The sequence below is a fragment of the Diabrotica virgifera genome, chromosome 3 (genome assembly GCF_917563875.1).
Source record: "Diabrotica virgifera virgifera chromosome 3, PGI_DIABVI_V3a".
In the NCBI taxonomy this organism is placed as follows: Eukaryota; Metazoa; Arthropoda; class Insecta; order Coleoptera; family Chrysomelidae; genus Diabrotica; species Diabrotica virgifera.
In genome coordinates, this window is record NC_065445.1 from 120336901 (window position 1) to 120354775 (window position 17875).

At 33.7% G+C, this 17875-nt stretch overlaps 1 protein-coding gene across 1 annotated transcript in view; it reads right to left on the reverse strand.

Moving 5' to 3' along the window:
- Positions 1–16359: 16359 nt before the first annotated feature.
- The window catches only part of LOC126881278 (rhodopsin), a 70653-nt gene continuing 69137 nt past the window's right edge, over positions 16360–17875 (reverse strand). Inside the window, exon 8 of the mRNA XM_050645470.1 lies at positions 16360–16662. Coding sequence (XP_050501427.1) covers positions 16539–16662 — 124 coding nt within the window. The 3' untranslated portion in view covers positions 16360–16538. The remainder of the gene's footprint in view (positions 16663–17875) is intronic.

A 17875-nucleotide genomic window follows, 5' to 3' on the forward strand; every position in this document is an offset into this window, starting at 1 on the left:
CTTTTTCGAAATTAGAGTATGATTTATTTGGTTTCCATCCATTCTTCCTGGTATCATCCATGGTATTTTGTTTTCTTTTTTATGTTTATGCCCAGTACTAACTATATATGTATTTGTTGCTGCTGCTAGGTTGCAGATTTCTCCTCCATTATCATTCGTAGTTTCATGAATGGTTTCTTTGCCAGCTACATTACGATTATAGTCCTCCTTTCCGATCTTTGCATTGAAATCACCCAATATTATTAATATGTCATTCCTCGGAATATTTTCACAGGTTTCTTCCAGGATGTCTTAGAATTCTGTTTTATCTTCTTGGTTTGCTTCTTCGGTGGGTGCATAGCAATTGACTATCGAGATGTGGGCTTGTTTATTTTCTTATGTAAGATATCCTTTCATTAACTGCTTTGAATTGTATCAGTTTTTCCCTCATTTTTTTGTTCACCATAAATGCCGTACCATTCGTTCCCTGTTTGTTTTCTCCCGAATAATACATGCTAAAGTTTTTCTTCTCAATTTTCCTTCTTTCTTCCATCGTATTTCCTATACGGCTAGGATTTCTAGTTGGTATTTTTTCATTTCAAGAGCTATTTCTTGCATCTTACCTGCTGCCAGCATGGTTTTAATATTCCAAGAGCCCATTCTAATGGGTTTTGTTCTTTTCTTCTTATTAAGATTATTTCTTTATTTTGTGTGCGTTATTTTGTTTTCGTTAACCGTTTGCATTTCCGAGTCTTTTTTTGCCATGTCAATATCATATTTCAGCCGCTGTTCTTCGTTTATTAGTTTTTTGAATTTTCTATCAGCTGTTCTCTCTCTTCGTCCCATATCTAGATTTTGCCATTCACTATTAATTTCTTGTAGCCGATTCTCGTTTGCTTACCTTTGCTTCTTTCGTCCTTTGCTATTTTAGTTATTTCCCTTTGTATTTCTTTTTCTTTCGATGTCCAATCGTTGTTTATATAGATACGATCTTTATGCTGTTTTAGTTTACGTTTCTTGTTTAGGATTTCCATTTTATCCGTGAGGGCTTCTGTTTCTATTGCGCATACTGCTTCTCCTATTTTTTTGCACTTCTTAGTTTTATTTGTATTTGCAACTCTTGGGCTCTGAAATTTTCCATTTCTTCTTTTAATTTCTTATAATCATTTGTTTCTACTTTCAACCCAGTTACGATCAAGCTTTTCTTTTTGCTAAATTTCTCCAGTTGCTCCATTCATTCATGTAGCTGTTTTACTTCTTTTTTTAGTTTTTGTTTCTCTGCTTTTACACCCATTAACTCTTTATTGGTTTGTTGTTATTCTTTCCTTATTTGTTTTATTTCCTGAAGCATTTCATCGTTTTTATTCATTAGCTCTTTCATTATTGTAATCATAACATTTTCCATGTCTTCCTTGTTTTCGTTGCCTGCTTTGCTTGGTGACCGTTTTTTAATTTTACTTCTATTAAAACAATCATCCAAGTTTTCTCTTTTGCGTTTCGTTTCATCATCGGTTTAATTTTTTGTGACATTTTTTCCATTTTCTAGGAGTGCAGCGCTAAATACCTGGAATACCGATATTAGATTATCAACAATACTTAAAAAATGAAAGTTACCAATTCACCGGTAGTTAATGCGTTATTTAAAAATTACCTGCGCACCAGAGTTGCCAGTTGGTCTGTCATTAGGATGGGGATTAAAATAGATACGAATTCACCGGGACCCGGAAATATGCACACCCTGATATTCTAGTTACGTAAGCTCGTCCGATTGGCGCATGACGTTAACAACAGAGTAAAGCATAGTCCCGTCTATGCGTTCGTAATACGAACGCGAATGAAATTTGAGAATAGTACAAATGAATGAATTATGACTAAAAGAAACTAAGTGATTTTTATAGTTTAGAGGAAAATTATTAAACTATTTACTTTTATTTAAATTGATTTTCAGTTATTTGTAAAGTTCCCAGTTTCTTGATTATATTGGTATCCGGAAAATAAAAATATTCATATAATCGATATCTACTAAAATTATTATATTTCGTTAGTTGGCAAAAATTGATTAGTGGCCTACACATTAGTAAATATAATTTTTACCAAGGGGAAGAAAAGCCTCAAAATAAAACCATAAATTTAATGGATTGATAAAAAAACAAAATTTTTTACTTTTTAAATAATGTATTTCATCAGATTTAAGTAAGAGGCTTGGAAAAGACAAAAATAAGTTTTACAGTTTTCATGCCATGCACTTTATTTAAATTTTGTGCATGTGAAATAGACGTACATACAGCAACTATGTAGCAGTTTTCATAATTTTTCTTTTACGCAATGTCAGGTTGTTAAGAGACTTGTTTAATTCTTTAATTCGGAAGTACATCCGAGACCTAAAAAATAACTTGTTCGCTTTGTTAGAACAGTCTACAGTTGCACTTTTGGACATAAGGTTTTCTAAATAATTTTTAGTTACCAAAATGGAATCACCATTCATGTGGAAGGAAAAATTGTCTCCAGTTACTTAATATATGACAAGGGAGTGTCTGATGGTTTACATAAACCACACTTACTCAAATGATCAACCCACGTGTACGTTGAAACATCTTCGGATTGAATACTGGAGTCCTTCAATTTATGGCAGATATAACCAGACAAATTCTCCAAACCATCATACTCGAGGTCACTAATGTTTTTTCATTCTAACTCTCATTGAAAACTTGAAAATCCACAACTGTTTCGTTGTTAGAATCCAGCCTTTGGATCAATTGTCCAGAAATTGGTAAATCTGGGATGTCGTCTGTTTAAACGTTCGAAAATTCGTTCCGTTGTCTCTCCTACCCGTATATAACTTTTATAAAATAAAATAAAGCTTTTTGTTAACACTTTAAAAAAATTTTAATGGGTTTTCCCCGAAAAGAGCTTCATTTTATGGTACTATGTATCACGTTAAAATATTTGATTTGGAATTTGAAGGATAAGATCGTCTTTTTATGAGCTACAAATTTACTTTTACTGGTTCTATAGACTAAGAATATACCATTTTTTCGTTTTTTTTATATGCTACATTTTTTCCAAGAATATTTTTTCGATATAATACTTACTTTTTGAGTATTTGCGAAAAACCGCCGAAAAACGTGTTTTTTTTTGTTGAAAAGTAAATATTTTTAGTCGCAAGTGACTCTAGTACCTACTACTAAATTAACCTAGTACCTAAGTTAAAAAAACTCTATAGAACAAAAGTTGCTTAAACTTAGTCAGATCTGTTTCCGGACTTATTTTAAACGTATATTTTTTCACCCTCCAAGTAAAAGCAATCAACGGCACAAATTCAACTTTGAAGTGGGGGATGGGTAGAATCTAAATCCAAATTTTCATGCAATTAGGAGTTGACCCTGAAAATTATGTGTGCTTCTTTTTATCTTTTAAATCATTTTACTTAAAATCATTTTTAACTATTAAATAATAATTACATATTGAGTTATTTTATTTTTTAAACTTTAATAATATTTATAAAAAAATTTACTTTCTTGTAATGTATTTTTAAAACAAGCAATCATTTAAATAATTATTTTGTAACAATTTGTATTATTTAAGAATATAATAATTACATTTTGGTTTCGTAGTAAGTGTTTTTTAAGAATATTAATGTATAGTTTTAAAATATTGTATTGCAAATAATTATCATTATTAAATGGTTATTATTTGTCAAGTATTCTTTTTCTTTTTTCACACCCTTATGTATGTAATAAAACTAAGGGACTTTCTGAAAGGTCAATCGTAGACTTTAAAGACACAAAAGAAGCGATACTTAAAAGTTACGCCCATTATATATCTTTATATCGTGGGAAATATACAATACAACACGAGCTCCAACCGCTCGACTAATACTCTTTAGAGCTGGCATCAGTGTGTGATCTCGCGTTGAACGGTAAATATCTAAAATTTCGTATATAAGTCCTCCCCTTTACTTTTCAGCGACGGATCTCGTTTCGCTGTAAATTTATCAGAAAAATTTAAGTACAAAAATCTTTTCCCCTCTAAGTGTGCCATGATTAATATGTTAATTGTAAAGATACTTATGAACAATATACTCCAATAATTAATTTCCTATTGGTGGATCTCGGGTTGTCCTCGATTTAGTCGGATCTCACCTTGATATGAAGACGTATATATATATATATACATATGTAACACCGGTTTATAGCGTCCTGTGCCTTTCGGTTCCTATTCTCCTGCCGCGTCGATCTGTCCAATCTCCTGGTCGGAGATCTCTCTCAGACACGGCTTTCTGGATTCCACTTATCCAGGTTGTTTTCGGTCTGCCCCTTTTCATTCTTTCCGGGGGTTGCCATTCCATTATTAGCTTTGGGAGTCGATGTTCCTCCATTCTTTGTACATGGCCATACCAACAAAGTTGTTTTTGTTGGACTTCTTCAATTATGTTTGTTTTTCTATTCATAATATCTCGTACCAGTTCTTTCGTTATATGTGAGAGTCTGTAAATGCAGGCCGATCTTCGCCAGAAGTCCATTTCCAGTGCGAGCAACTTCTGTTCTGTTCTCTTATTCAGTTACCAGGTTTCACATCCATACAGTACCACGCTTTTAAAGATGCTATTATAAAGCTGTGTTTTCTTTTCTTTTGATATGGTTTTTGACCAACGTATTGAGTTCAAAGCTCCTATTACCTTTATTTCTTCCTTTCCTTTCATAACTCTTTCCTCTATTTCGAATTCTGTCCTTCCACTTTGTTGGATTCTCGTTCCAAGGTATACATAATCAGAGCTTGGCTCGATAACCATATCATCCTCTAGTTGTAACTCACTTTTCTGTCCTCCTATACACATATATTTGGTTTTCTTTATATTTACGTATAGGTCTCAGTCTCATTTTTTCTATTCTGGAAACAGCCGGTTTGTCATAAATATTAGATCATCTTTATCCTGGGCAATCACCACCTGATCGTCAACAAATGCAGTGTGTATAGTGTTTAGCTGTATCCCCATTCCAGAACACGATTTCCGCCACTTATTCAAGACCTCATTTATATAGATCTTAAACAGTGTTGGCGATAAGCTGCATTCCTGTCGTAGTCCCTTATTCACCATGAAGCTATTGGATAATCTGCTGTTGATTTTTATGTTTGCTTGGATATTGTTATAGAATTGTTGCACTGCTTTTATTAAAGTTATATTAATAGGGGATTTTTCCAGGACTTGCCATAATTTACAAAGTGGTACGGTATCATATGCCTTAGTTAGATCGACGAATAGTAAATGTATTTCTCTGTCTCTGGCTACTTTTTTTTCGTTGAGTTGGTTGATCGTGAAGACGTGGTCGATACAGGATCTTCCTGCTCGGAATCCTGCTTGTTGTTCGATCTCTAAAGGTGCATATTCATTTTCTATTACAGTTTTTAGAGTTTTCCCATATAATCTGCTAAAGGTGCTGGTTACAGTAATACAGCGATAGTTCTTGCAGTCTTCCTTGTTACCCTTTTTGTGTATTGGGGTTATCCATCCTGTTTTCCAATTTTCTGGTACGTTTTCTCCATTTGTGTAGTTGTTGAAAAGCATGGTTATTAGTTTGATCAATTTTACAGTTCCATTTTTTATAAGTTCCGCTGGGATTCCTTCTGGACCACATATAAAAATAAGTACCTTGGGTAAAACCAGGGTTAATAATAGGCGGTTGAAGCGTAGCACTGGCCCTGTTACCTTCCTTGTATACCGTAGGCCCTGTAGACTTTTAGAGCACTTAAGTATTTTTTATTTTTTTAATTGCAAGCAAAAATATACTTAAAACAAATTTAAGTACTAAGTACAAGTATTTGTTAAAAGTTCTACCAGTACACGTATTTTTTGGAGTACTTAGAGTAAAGTACTTAAGTACTCAAAAGTACTTAAGTACATTTTTTAAGTACTGTCGGTAATCAGTATCGCAGCTCTGTTAGCTATTAATACAATCCCTGGTGACTGTTAATACAAAGTCTTGTGCTTTAGATAACAGCCAGCATCTTTCTTATAGGGAGTTTTTGAGTTTTATATTTTCCATAAAGAATTTTTGGATGTTCAGCTTATTGCCTCTACGATGTTTCCTTCCATTCGTGAATTCCCTATATGCATGGATTTTACTTCGGTCTTCTGCATGAAAGTACATATTTTTTTTTCACAGACTGGAGTTTATTAGTGTCCCCAACTATATAGATTTATTTTCATACAACTGCACAAGCTTAGCACTTTGAAGATAAAGGGATTCACATGCAGTTCTACATGGTCTCTCTAAAGTCACCTTTAGATCTCTAATCTTCGGCTTTGTAAGTCACGCTAATAAACGTTTGGATCTAGGCATTCTACTCCTACTGCCATAACAACTTTCCATTGCATTTTCTCTTCAAAAAAGTCTTTTATTGTGTTAAAGGACACTTGATAAATACATACTCAAGCCAAAGTATCCGTCCATGAGTCGACTTCTTTCATATCGGGTGTTGTACTTCATCTTTCTTCTACTTTTTCATACATTAGATCAGGGGTTCCCAACCGGTGGTACGCGTACCACTGGTGGTACGCGGGATGATTTCAGGTGGTACACGTCACGTAGGTGAAACAAGCGAATTCAAGATTATGCTTCTTGATGTGTAAATATATGCGTGGCAAGTTCAAAACTCCACAGCTATTGAGAAAATAAACTCCTTCGAGAAAATGTTGATTTTTTTTGTTCTGAAATAAAGGGGAAACATGTTTCTGCATTTCCTATGCTGTCATCATTTTTTGAAGAAAACGAAACATCTCCAATACCGAATGTGATTACTATTAAAATTCTTCACTTGGAATTTCTTCAAGAATTTTTAAAAATACTTCTCTGAAGAATGTTCCAAACTTGACTGGACCAGAAATCCTTTTGTAGGAACCTTACCAATGAGTTGAAATTACAGGAAACATTCATCGATCTAACAAAAGACAGTTCTATGAAAGACAGTTTTCAATGAAATTACTTAATTGACTCTGATCAGGATCAGGATCCGGTGCAAATCCGAATACCCAATGCTCTTACGGCAAGCTATGCTGTTTTTGATGCCATTTGTCACTATTAGTTACTTGTATGAGACTGGTGAACTATTGTATATAAATAATAAATATAGAAACATACTATCAAGTGTTGAAGAAGACTTAAGAATAAAATTGAGTTTAATTATTCCTGCAATTGATACTTTAATCACAGTCAAACTGCAACAAGTTTCGCATTAATCCCGATTCACAATGACTAATGTTGATTTCTGTTGATTTGTATATTCCTTTGGTTGATATTTTGTACCAATTGTGTAACATTGCACCATGTTTTTGTATAAGCTATGAGTATATATCTTATATATTTTTCATCCAACGCCCTGAAGGGCACTAAGGATTATGAGAAAGAAGAAGTATATATTTTTAAATAAAAATTAGCAAGCATAATTGACCAATTATTAAAGTCGGACATTCTTACAAAAAATTTAAGAAGTTTAAACGTGTACGGTCCCTATAATGTTATGTATCTTTTGGCACTGAGTGATAAACGTATTTTTGATTTTATTTTGTTTTTCCTATATGACTGTAAAATTAAGTTATAGAATGACTAGATTAGGCTTGTAACCTTAAATGTCTTTCCTTTTGATTGCCTACATGCCTGCCTTACCGTGTGGGGTGGGTATGTAGGTAATCAATAATTATTAAGAAAGAAGAAAAACCCTTAAATGAGAAAAGTGTGACCCTTGTCCTTATCCCAAAATTTTTATTAAGATTAATTTAGCAAAAATTCACTTTGAAAATAAAATGTTTATTATATCTATTCTTAACAAAAAGGTCGGTCAGACTTAGATAAAACTTGATTACTAATTAGATAGTTTAGACAAGATATATTATGTTTATGTATGTACTATTTACTTTGTTTCTGGCCGCATGGTCTAATCCTAAAGCCAATAAAAAAAAAATAAAAAAAAAAAATTGACCAATAATTAAATTTATTTTTGTCTTGATAAAAAAAGCGAAGGGACATGTTTCTGATAGTAAATATAGTGGGCTTCCTTCCATTCCATCCCCTTTCGCCGTGTTTCGTGGTACGCCAAATTCTTCACAATATTTCAGGTGGGTTGGGAACCCATGCGTTAGATCTATACATTTGTTTCTGCTTCTTGCAAGGTAAGCTGCCGTGCATTTCTGCGTAGGCATTTACCCGTACATTGTCTTATCAGGTGAGATGTTAAATAGTCAGGATTCAATTTTATTATATTTTTTTATGTTCTAGGCTTCTCTCACCCTCTATCTTTCCTTCTAGTACTAGCTGCTGAAAAGTGTATCGTTCTCCTCGTAATATGTGCCTTAAGATCCTGACTCTAGAGACCCTCTTGTCTTAATACTTCCTCATTTCTGATACTGTTCTTCGATCAAAAACTTCCAAGTTTGTTGATGGATTTAATGTCCATACTTCTATTCTATACAAGAAAACAGACCAAACCTAAACTTTCACCTCGTGTATCTCAGGTTGACATACAATTTGCGATCAGTAAGAAATTCACGAAGTTTAAAAAAAGACCATACGGGAGGCAATCTTCTTCTTTTTATGTAGACATGACTCTGTCTGTTTTTCAATGTGCCTCCAGTAAGTTGTCATTCCATCTTTTTCGTGGTCTTCCCACTGATCGTCTTCCTATCGGGGAACCGTCTCTCGCCGTCCTTACTACTCTATTTGTTGCCATTCGGCTTATGTGGTCATTCCATTTACTCTTTTGTTTTTTATTGAGTTATTAATGTTGTTCACCTTGCCTCTCCGTCGTATATCTGCACTTCTAGATTTATCCCACAGTGTCCTATCATCGATTTTTCGCAGTGTTGTTATCTCTGCTGTTTCTAGCATTCTTTTTTGTCATTTCTGTATCAGGTCGTGTTTCTGCCGAGTATGTCATTATTGGTCTGATGACTGTTTTGTAAATTCTGCCTTTCACTTTTTTTCTGATGTTTTTATTTCTCAATATTGTTTCATTCAGGCAACCTGCGGCTCTGTTTTCTCTATTCACCTGACACTGCCTGGGGTAATTGCGGGGTGGATCGAGTAGCTCTGTGGTTACCACAGCCGGTTCCAAGCCCGGATAAAATGTGGAGGGTGATTGGCAAGGTTAGCAACCTACCAATCGTAAAAACGATTACTGCTCAAAGAAATAATGTGAAGCCTTGTTTGATAATAATATTTATAATTAACTGGTAATATTGTGCGACCAATTTTTAAGGGTACTGCAGATGTCAGACACACCAACGTTTAGAAACTAGTATGTATGTATGTATCGGTTTTAGAACGTCTTTCGACGTTGTCCGATGCCTAACTTCCACGTCCTTTTATCATCCCATTGTCCATCTCTAAGATCCCTTGTACTCATTGCTTTGGTTACCCCTTCTTTCCATGTCTTTTTGGGTCTTCCTCGTTTTTTGCGGTTTGGTGGTACCCACTGCATGATCTTTTTGGGCAATCTTGTGTCTTCCATTCTTTGAACATGACCATACCAAATCAACTGTTTCCTCTCAATGTCTGTTGTTAAGTAACCATCTATTCCAATTCGTCGTCTTACTTCCTCATTTCGAACTCTTTCCCTACGGGATATACCTAACGATCTTCTAAACACATCCATTTCTATAGCTTCTAATTTTTTCCTGTTGTTCTCGGTTATTCTCCAAGTTTCTGCTCCGTAAAGTAGGCTGTTTTTAATAAGTGTTTCATAGATATTGTATTTTCGCTGTATTCCTATTTCGGAGCTCCAAAGTATTCCATTTAGACAGCCAATTGTTCTTCTAGCTTGTGTTACCCTTTTCTTTATTTCCTCATCGTCTTTTCCCGTTCTATCGAAGATTACTCCCAGGTAAGTGTATTCATTACAGGATGTGATTTGTTCATTATCCTCTAGTTCGATATTGGATAGCTCAGCTCCTATGGGTAGGTATTTAGTTTTTTCCACATTAATTTCCAAGCCCCACTGTTCATATTACTCCTTTAGTTTTCTTGCCATATACTTTAGGTCGGCTTTATCATTAGCTATGATGACTTGGTCATCAGCAAATTGTAAGGTATATAAACAAACCTCTCCGAGGTCTATACCCATAACGTGGCATTTAGGTTTCCACTGGTTTAGTGCTTTTGCAACATATATCTTGAACAAAGTTGGTGAAATACAGCAGCCCTGGCGCAGACCCTTGTTAACTATGAACTTTTTAAATAGTGTGTTGCCAATTTTTACTTGTGATGTAGAATTTTCATATATATTTTTTAAGACTTTGACTAGAGTGTAGCTGATGTTAGTTTCTTGTAGTGATTTCCACAATTTAGTCACAGGAACGCTGTCGTATGCTTTACGGAGGTCAACAAACATGAGATGGGTCTCTTGATTGGTTGCTGATTTTTTTTCAATTAATTGTTTTAGGCAGAAGACATTATTTGTGCAAGTCCTTCCAGCACGGAAGCCAGCCTGTTCTTCTTCTTCTTGTTCCCTATACTCCATCTCAATGAGATTTCTAAGAATGCGCCCGTACACCCGGCTTAGTGTACTAGTTACCGATATTCCTCTGTAATTAGAGCAATCCAACTTATTTCCTTTTTGATGAATGGAAGAAATATAAGCTACTTTCCATAAACTGGGTGGTGTGACACCGTTTATATATTTGTTCATACACCAAGTAAGTCCTTGAAAGAGTTTATCTGTGCCACATTTTATTAATTCGGCAGGAATATTTTCTGGCCCTGGAGCTCTACCATTTTTAGTTCATTTACAGCTTTCTTCACCATATCAACTCCCACTACTATCTCTTCGCCTTCAACGAATACTTCTGTTAGTGATTGTGTGGTATATTCGGCTCTACTTTCTGTTAGCAAACTCTCGTAGTATTCTTTCCATTTTTCTGTTGATATTAACTGAATAGAAGTAGTATTTCTTTCTGTGTTCTTTATTTTGTTTAAAAATTTCCATGTCTCTGAACACTTCCTTCCGCCTATGTAAGTGTTGATCTCTTGGCATTTCCTATCCCACATTTCTTTTTTTGCTGCTATTACTGCTCTTCTTGTTGTTCTTCGTAGGTCCAAATATTTGTCTTTGTCTACTTGATGTTTAGTACTTAGCCACCGTGCGTATGCTTTCTTTTTCTCCAATATTAGGTTTTGTAGAAACTAGTTCAGAGAAATAAGGAAAAAAATATCCTGTTGGTGACACAACCCCCTCCAGGCCGAAACCAAATTTTTTGAGTAGTATGGACATCTATAATAATAACCCATATGTTTCCTGCAGCCGATTTTGATGATATACATAGTTATAAACAAATGAAGATCAAAAAACAGTAAATTTTCGCCTTTTTCGTCTATTACCAAAAAGTTAAGCATTTTAAACAAATTTGGGAGTAAAAAACTCATAAATCGTATAAAAAACTTCAATATGGCGTTCGCTGAATATGTCCATCATTATTGTTTGCTTATAAAACTGCAAAATAAATCATAAATTTTGAGTTTTTATAAATATTCATCTTATGTAAAAATTAACATAGAACCTTCATGTTGCACGGAATGCTGAGACTTCTTGTGCTTAAATTATACAATAAATTTCAACGCAATTGGTCAAATAGTTTAAAAGTTATTTAATTTGTTTTTCCCACATTAATTTTTTTTGCAACACTATACGTCAGAAAATGATGAAGTTACAGTAATACTTTGGATAGTTTATGAAAGAAGAAAATTTACACTATCAATTTATTAAAAAAAAATGACAAAAAATAATTCTAAATATTGCAAAATTATTTTGCAAGAACATGTGAATTAAAAAAAGGGGGGGCTAACTTCGTCCCTAATTGTCCTAGGACAATTGTTATTCTTTCTTAATGTGTATAAAAATTCAGTCTATCTAAATATGAAAAAATAATTTTTCTACGGGTAACGGTTAAAATTTATTCTAATTGTTTATAAGTAAGCAAAAAATCGACATGTTTTTGCAAAATAATTTTACACTGTTTAAAATCACTTTTTGTCATTTTTTTAATAAAGGTGCAATAAGGTTTTTAATAACAAATGTTCTTCTTTCATAAACTATCCGAAGTATTACTGTAACCTCATAATTTTCTGACTTATAGTATTGCAAAAAAAATGAATTTGGGATAAACAAATTAAATAACTTTTAAACTAAATTTACGTGCATAGAAATCGGCCCACTTAAAAATTTGGCCATTTTTGAAGTCTCGTATTTCCTAAACCTGTTGTCCGATTTAAGTGAATTTTTTAATATGTTATAGCCTTGTTCTTTAACAATATCGCTGTAATAATATTATTGCTTAACAGGTAAGTGTTATTGTATACCGGGTGTAACAATGATAGTGTGTTTTTTCCTCAAAGTTCGGAACACCCTGTGGAAAATTCTAGCGTATATAAAATATTGAAATTAAAACTCAACTATAGCCTTAGGCTTTCTTAACATTTTGCTTTTTAATTCGCTTATATTGTATAATAAAAAAAGTTAGGTATTTTAACAACTAGCAACGTTCTTTATCAATACAGGTTGTTTCTAAATAAGTGCGACAAACTTTAAGGGGAAATTCTGCATGGAAAATAATGACCGTTTCATTTATAAATATAATGTCCGCAAATGCTTCGTCTTCGAGATACGGAATGTTGAATTTTTTTTACAAACTGACTATTTATTTACTGCTCTATAACCGGTTGAGATATGCAAATGAAATGTGGTAGGTTTTAAGAAGTAGTTTTTGTGAATTTTTTGGCATACAACTAAGAATTTTATATTTACCATTGGCGTGCATACAGGTCATATTACCCGGTCATATTAACCGTAAGCACGCCAATGGTGAATATAAAATTCTTAGTTGTATGCCAAAAAATGCGCAATAACTACCTCTTAAAACTTAAAAAAGAATGTGTGTGTACTTTGTACGCACGTAAGAAGTTATACTTCTATTATATGATTATATGATTATAAACGAAATTAATATACTTTTTATTTATATTTTATTTAAATATTAAACTAATTTATACTTACTACTTCTCAAACATTTTTATTAAAACAGTGCCAAAAATTAAAATAATAAAAGAATAAAACACACACAAACACATTAAAAATGCCACAAATGATTTCTGAACATTAATTGTCGGAAAATTTTTTAACTAAATACTTATTTTCTGAAAATAAAATTATATAATAAATATACTTACAATCATAAAATGTATAAAAAAAATAAAAAAATAAAAGTTTCTATTGGGATTCGAACCAACTTATCAGCGCGGTTGGTATTGGCGTTGTATTGGGGTTCATTCGCATTAAACGCTTCGCCACGGAGACAACGTGTCATTATGTGCGAAGATCGACTAACTAAACGGATTAAACTTTTGACATTTTTGAATTACATAAATCAAATTATTTTGATTTTGAATTGAAATGATTTAGAATTGAAAAAATACAACAAAACATAGAGTACGAAAACAATATATTAGGTGAATATTGATAGAAATTTTGATGGTAATCAAATTACGTAAATAAAAGTATTACATACTATGTATTTTGGTAGGTTCAAATAGGTAGGTACCTATGATACATTTACAATTATTACGTACCTGTTGCTTTAAAAACTATTTAAAAGTCACTACAATTATAAACTTTTTTGTTTCTGTCCTCACAACAATAAAATTAATATAATACATTTGTTTACCTTCATATTGAACAATTATTTATTATTGACAGATCATTTCAACACCCAATCAGAGCCCGTATAACGACTAATACCATACTGTCGGTGTGCGCATGCGCGCAGATCAATATAAATTCACCCTCAATCTCAATCGCGCCTAAAGAAGTATAACTTCAAAAATTTTATTTGCATATCTCAACCGGTTTTAGAGCAATAAATAAATTGTCAGTTGGTAAGAAAAAATTTCAACATCCCGTATCTCGAAAACGAAGCATTTGCGGACATACGTTTATAAATGAAACGGTAATTATTTTTCATGCAGAATTTCGTCTTAAAGTTTGTAGCACTTATTTAGAAAAACCCTGTATTGATGAAGAACGTTGCTAGTTGTTAAAATACCTAATTTTTTTATTATCCAACATAAGCGAATGAATCAAAAAGCATAATGTTAAGAAAGTCTAAGGCTACAGTTGGGTTTTAATTTCAATATTTTATATACGCTAGAATATTCCACAGGGTGTTCTGAACTTTGAGGAAAAAACACACTATCATTGTTACACCCGGTATACAATAACACTTACTTGTTTAGCAATAATATTATTTCAACGATATTGTTAAAGAATAAGGCTATAACATATTAAAACAATCACTTAAATCGACCAACAGGTTTAGGAAATACGAGACTTCAAAAATGACCAAATTTTTAAGTGGGCCGATTTCTATGCACGTAAGTTTATTTTACTAATTGCTTTGAAATTTAAAATATAAGTATTATAATTTAAGCACAAGAAGTCTCAGCATTCCGTGTAATAAGAAAGTTCTAACTTAATTTTTACATAAGTTATGAACATTTATAAAATCTCAAAATGTATGACTTATTTTGCAATTTTCTAAGCAACAAATAAGGATAGACATATTCAGCGAACGCCATAATTAAAGTTTTTTTTATATGAGTTATGAGTTCCTTATCTCAAATTTGTTTAGAATGCTTCATAAAAAATTTAGCGAAAATTTACCGCTTTTTGATCTTCATTCTTTTATAACTATTGTATGTATATCATCAAAATCGGCTGCAGGAAACATATAGGTTATTAATATAGATGTCAACCCAAACTGGTTCCATGACATCTCGTAACGCGACAATTCGTAACCGGACAGTTGGTAACGGACAATTCGTAACAGCGACAGTTCGTAACGGCGACACTTCGTAACGGCTACAGTTCGTAACTATACAAATTCGTAACGGACAATTCGTAACGTCCAAATTGAATTATTCTGTTTATTGTTGTTAACGTGGAAACTAACTGTTATTAAAGTATTAAAGTAATAAAAGCCATCCCTCTTATCATCTACAGTAAAACCTGTTTTACCGGCCACTTGCCAAAAACGGCCACCTGTCACTAACGGCCAGTTTAAAAATTCTCCAAACCAATTATATGTAGACTACAAAAACTGGTAATACCGGCCACCTTTCAATATCGGCCAATAATTCTTTCATTTTTAGTGGCCTTACTGACAGGTTTTACTGTATAACCGTTGATTGAATGTCCCAAAGCTATAACCAATCGAAGGGTTTATTATAATAACAGGTAATTATAATCTTTCTTTTAAAAAATGTTTATTTAAAAAGTTGGGACTGTATAAAGACGATTGTCAGATTAAAGATTTCAGGAATTAAGTACTTCATTATTCCTTTGTCTAGGTAGAGTAAAACCTGTCAGTAACGGCCACTAAAAATATAAGATCTATTGGCCGATATAGAAAGGTGGCCGGTATTGCCAGTTTTTGTAATCTACATATAATTGGTTTAGAGAATTTTAAACTCGTCGTTAGTACAAGTGGCCGTTTTTGGCAGGTGGCCGGTAACACAGGTTTTACTGTAATTGGTTTGGAGAATTTTTAAACTGGCCGTTAGTAAAGGTGGCCGTTTTTGGCAAGTGGCCGGTAACACAGGTTTTACTGTATATGCAAACTTAAGGAACAAAAGAGGAATAAACTTTTAAGAATATTGTTAAAAGTTTGTATGTATTTAAATATTTGTTTCTGTTTAAAGACTTTTAATATAGGTACTCTGAAACACGAAATATAAAATGTGTTAAACATGTTTATCCCCGTACTGATTCGTTAAATTGATAAAGACAATTTCAATTATAACTGTGATAACAGTTAGTTTCCACCTTAACAAAAATAAACAGAATAATTCAATTTGCACGTTACGAATTGTCCGTTACGAATTTGTCTAGTTACGAACTGTCGCCGTTACCAAGTGTCGCCGTTACGAACTGTCGCTGTTACGAATTGTCCGTTACCAACTGTACGGTTACGAACTGTCGCGTTACGAGGTGTCTGGTCACGGTCCAAACTACTCAAATAATTTGGTTTCGGCCTGGAGGGGGATGTGTCACGAGAAAAATCTTATTTCTCTGGACTAAACCCCTATATTTACGAAACGCCCACCTCCCGAAAATTTTCCAAAATAGAAAAGTTGTCCGACTCGACGTGAATAACTGAATTAAAAAAATCTCATGAGGGACGTAATAATTTTTTTTTTTAATGTGAACCCAAGATCTATTTCAGCTCATGTAAGATCTTATTTAACACACTTATTTTAAAAAATAGGTATTTTTTATTATGATCAGCAGAAACTAATTACGCAGGCGCAGGAATGCAACCAATGAAATAAAACAAAAAAATAAATGCTTGCAGGGTTTAATGTTAACAAAAAACAATGCGAGTCCATTACCTTTGTGTTTTTGGTTGATTTTTTATGTTCATATTTACAAATATTTTGTTTTTCATATCTTCCAGCGTACGTACACCAAGATACGAAAACAGTCGTCGAGTAAAAAAATCGGTCCGTTTTGTTTAGGCTTTAGGCTGCTGGTTTTTCATCACCTCCGGAGACTCCTGTTGCAGTGGAGACCGTATCGTCTTGAGCTCCAGCGCAGACCAACGATGGGAATTTCTTTTCTAGAGCTTGTCTGTATTTAGGATGGCTGAAAAGAAATATAATTTAGTAGGCCTAATGAAAAATGAATTTATCGATAACTATTTAGTAGACTCAAACTAGGCCAACATAATCAAGCGGCAGAGATAACTAGAAGAATCTGAATGACTTGAGCAGCAGTAGAAAGACTCAGGGACTACATGGTCAATGGGGCCTTAGACCCCCTATTGTATTTAGTCTTTAAATATAAGTTTTGTACAGTTTTACAATTATTCCGGCTTCAGCAAAGGAACATGACTGCTATAAATTATCATTTTCTGTAACTATTTTTCGCAGAATGCTTGATTTGAATTATATGCAACACTATGTTTTCCACATTTTAAACAATGTATAGTATGTCAGAATGTATCCATCCAATATCTTTCCGCAGGGCTGCTAGCCGTTTGCTGCAACTGAATATGGGTCACCTACGGCTAGATAGTACGCAAAGAGCCCCACCAGAGCTCAATCCTTTTGATACCGTACGTATCTGGGATGAGTGAATTTTCCCCTTAGAAAAAGCAAGAGCCGTATGGCTAAATATACAATAATAATAATAACGCCTCTTTCACAAGAACACTTCTCACAAAGACACAAAAATGTCATCCACGTGCAGTAGAGAGAACAAAATTACCGCGGTATCTAGGAGGAAGAGGACTTATAGGCATAGGCGAGTAACTGGATAAGCAGGTTGCTAAGTTAAGAACTTATTGTCAGACGCAGGCTGAGACATCTACTTTTAAGTCACACAATTTGCTCAGTAGATGAAACAGCGCGACGTAAACTGATGGAGCAAGCAATGAGCAGAAACCGCCTTTCTAAGCAAGACAAAATACGAATCTGGATGAGTAAACCTCTGCATGGGCGACATCTCAATGAGATCAGCCAAGAACATGTCGGCAATATGGCGTCAAACTATTGGTTAACAAAACAGAGGGTTTCCTAATACTGTCCATTCAAGATCAGGTTATTCCATGTAAAACTTACCTGAAGATCCTTAAGTCCAAAATGACAAATGCCGATATGGATGTCAAGCAAAAATAAACTATCCAACATTTTACCGTGGACTCCCAGTCGTTTGTCGATACTAATTATAAAAATGACCATGACTGAGTAGCAAATATTATTCACCAGAAATTAGGCAATAAACTGGGACTTCTCCAAATCGACCATTTCCGTTGGTATCAACACGCCCCTACCAGAATGCTTGAAAACGACAACTA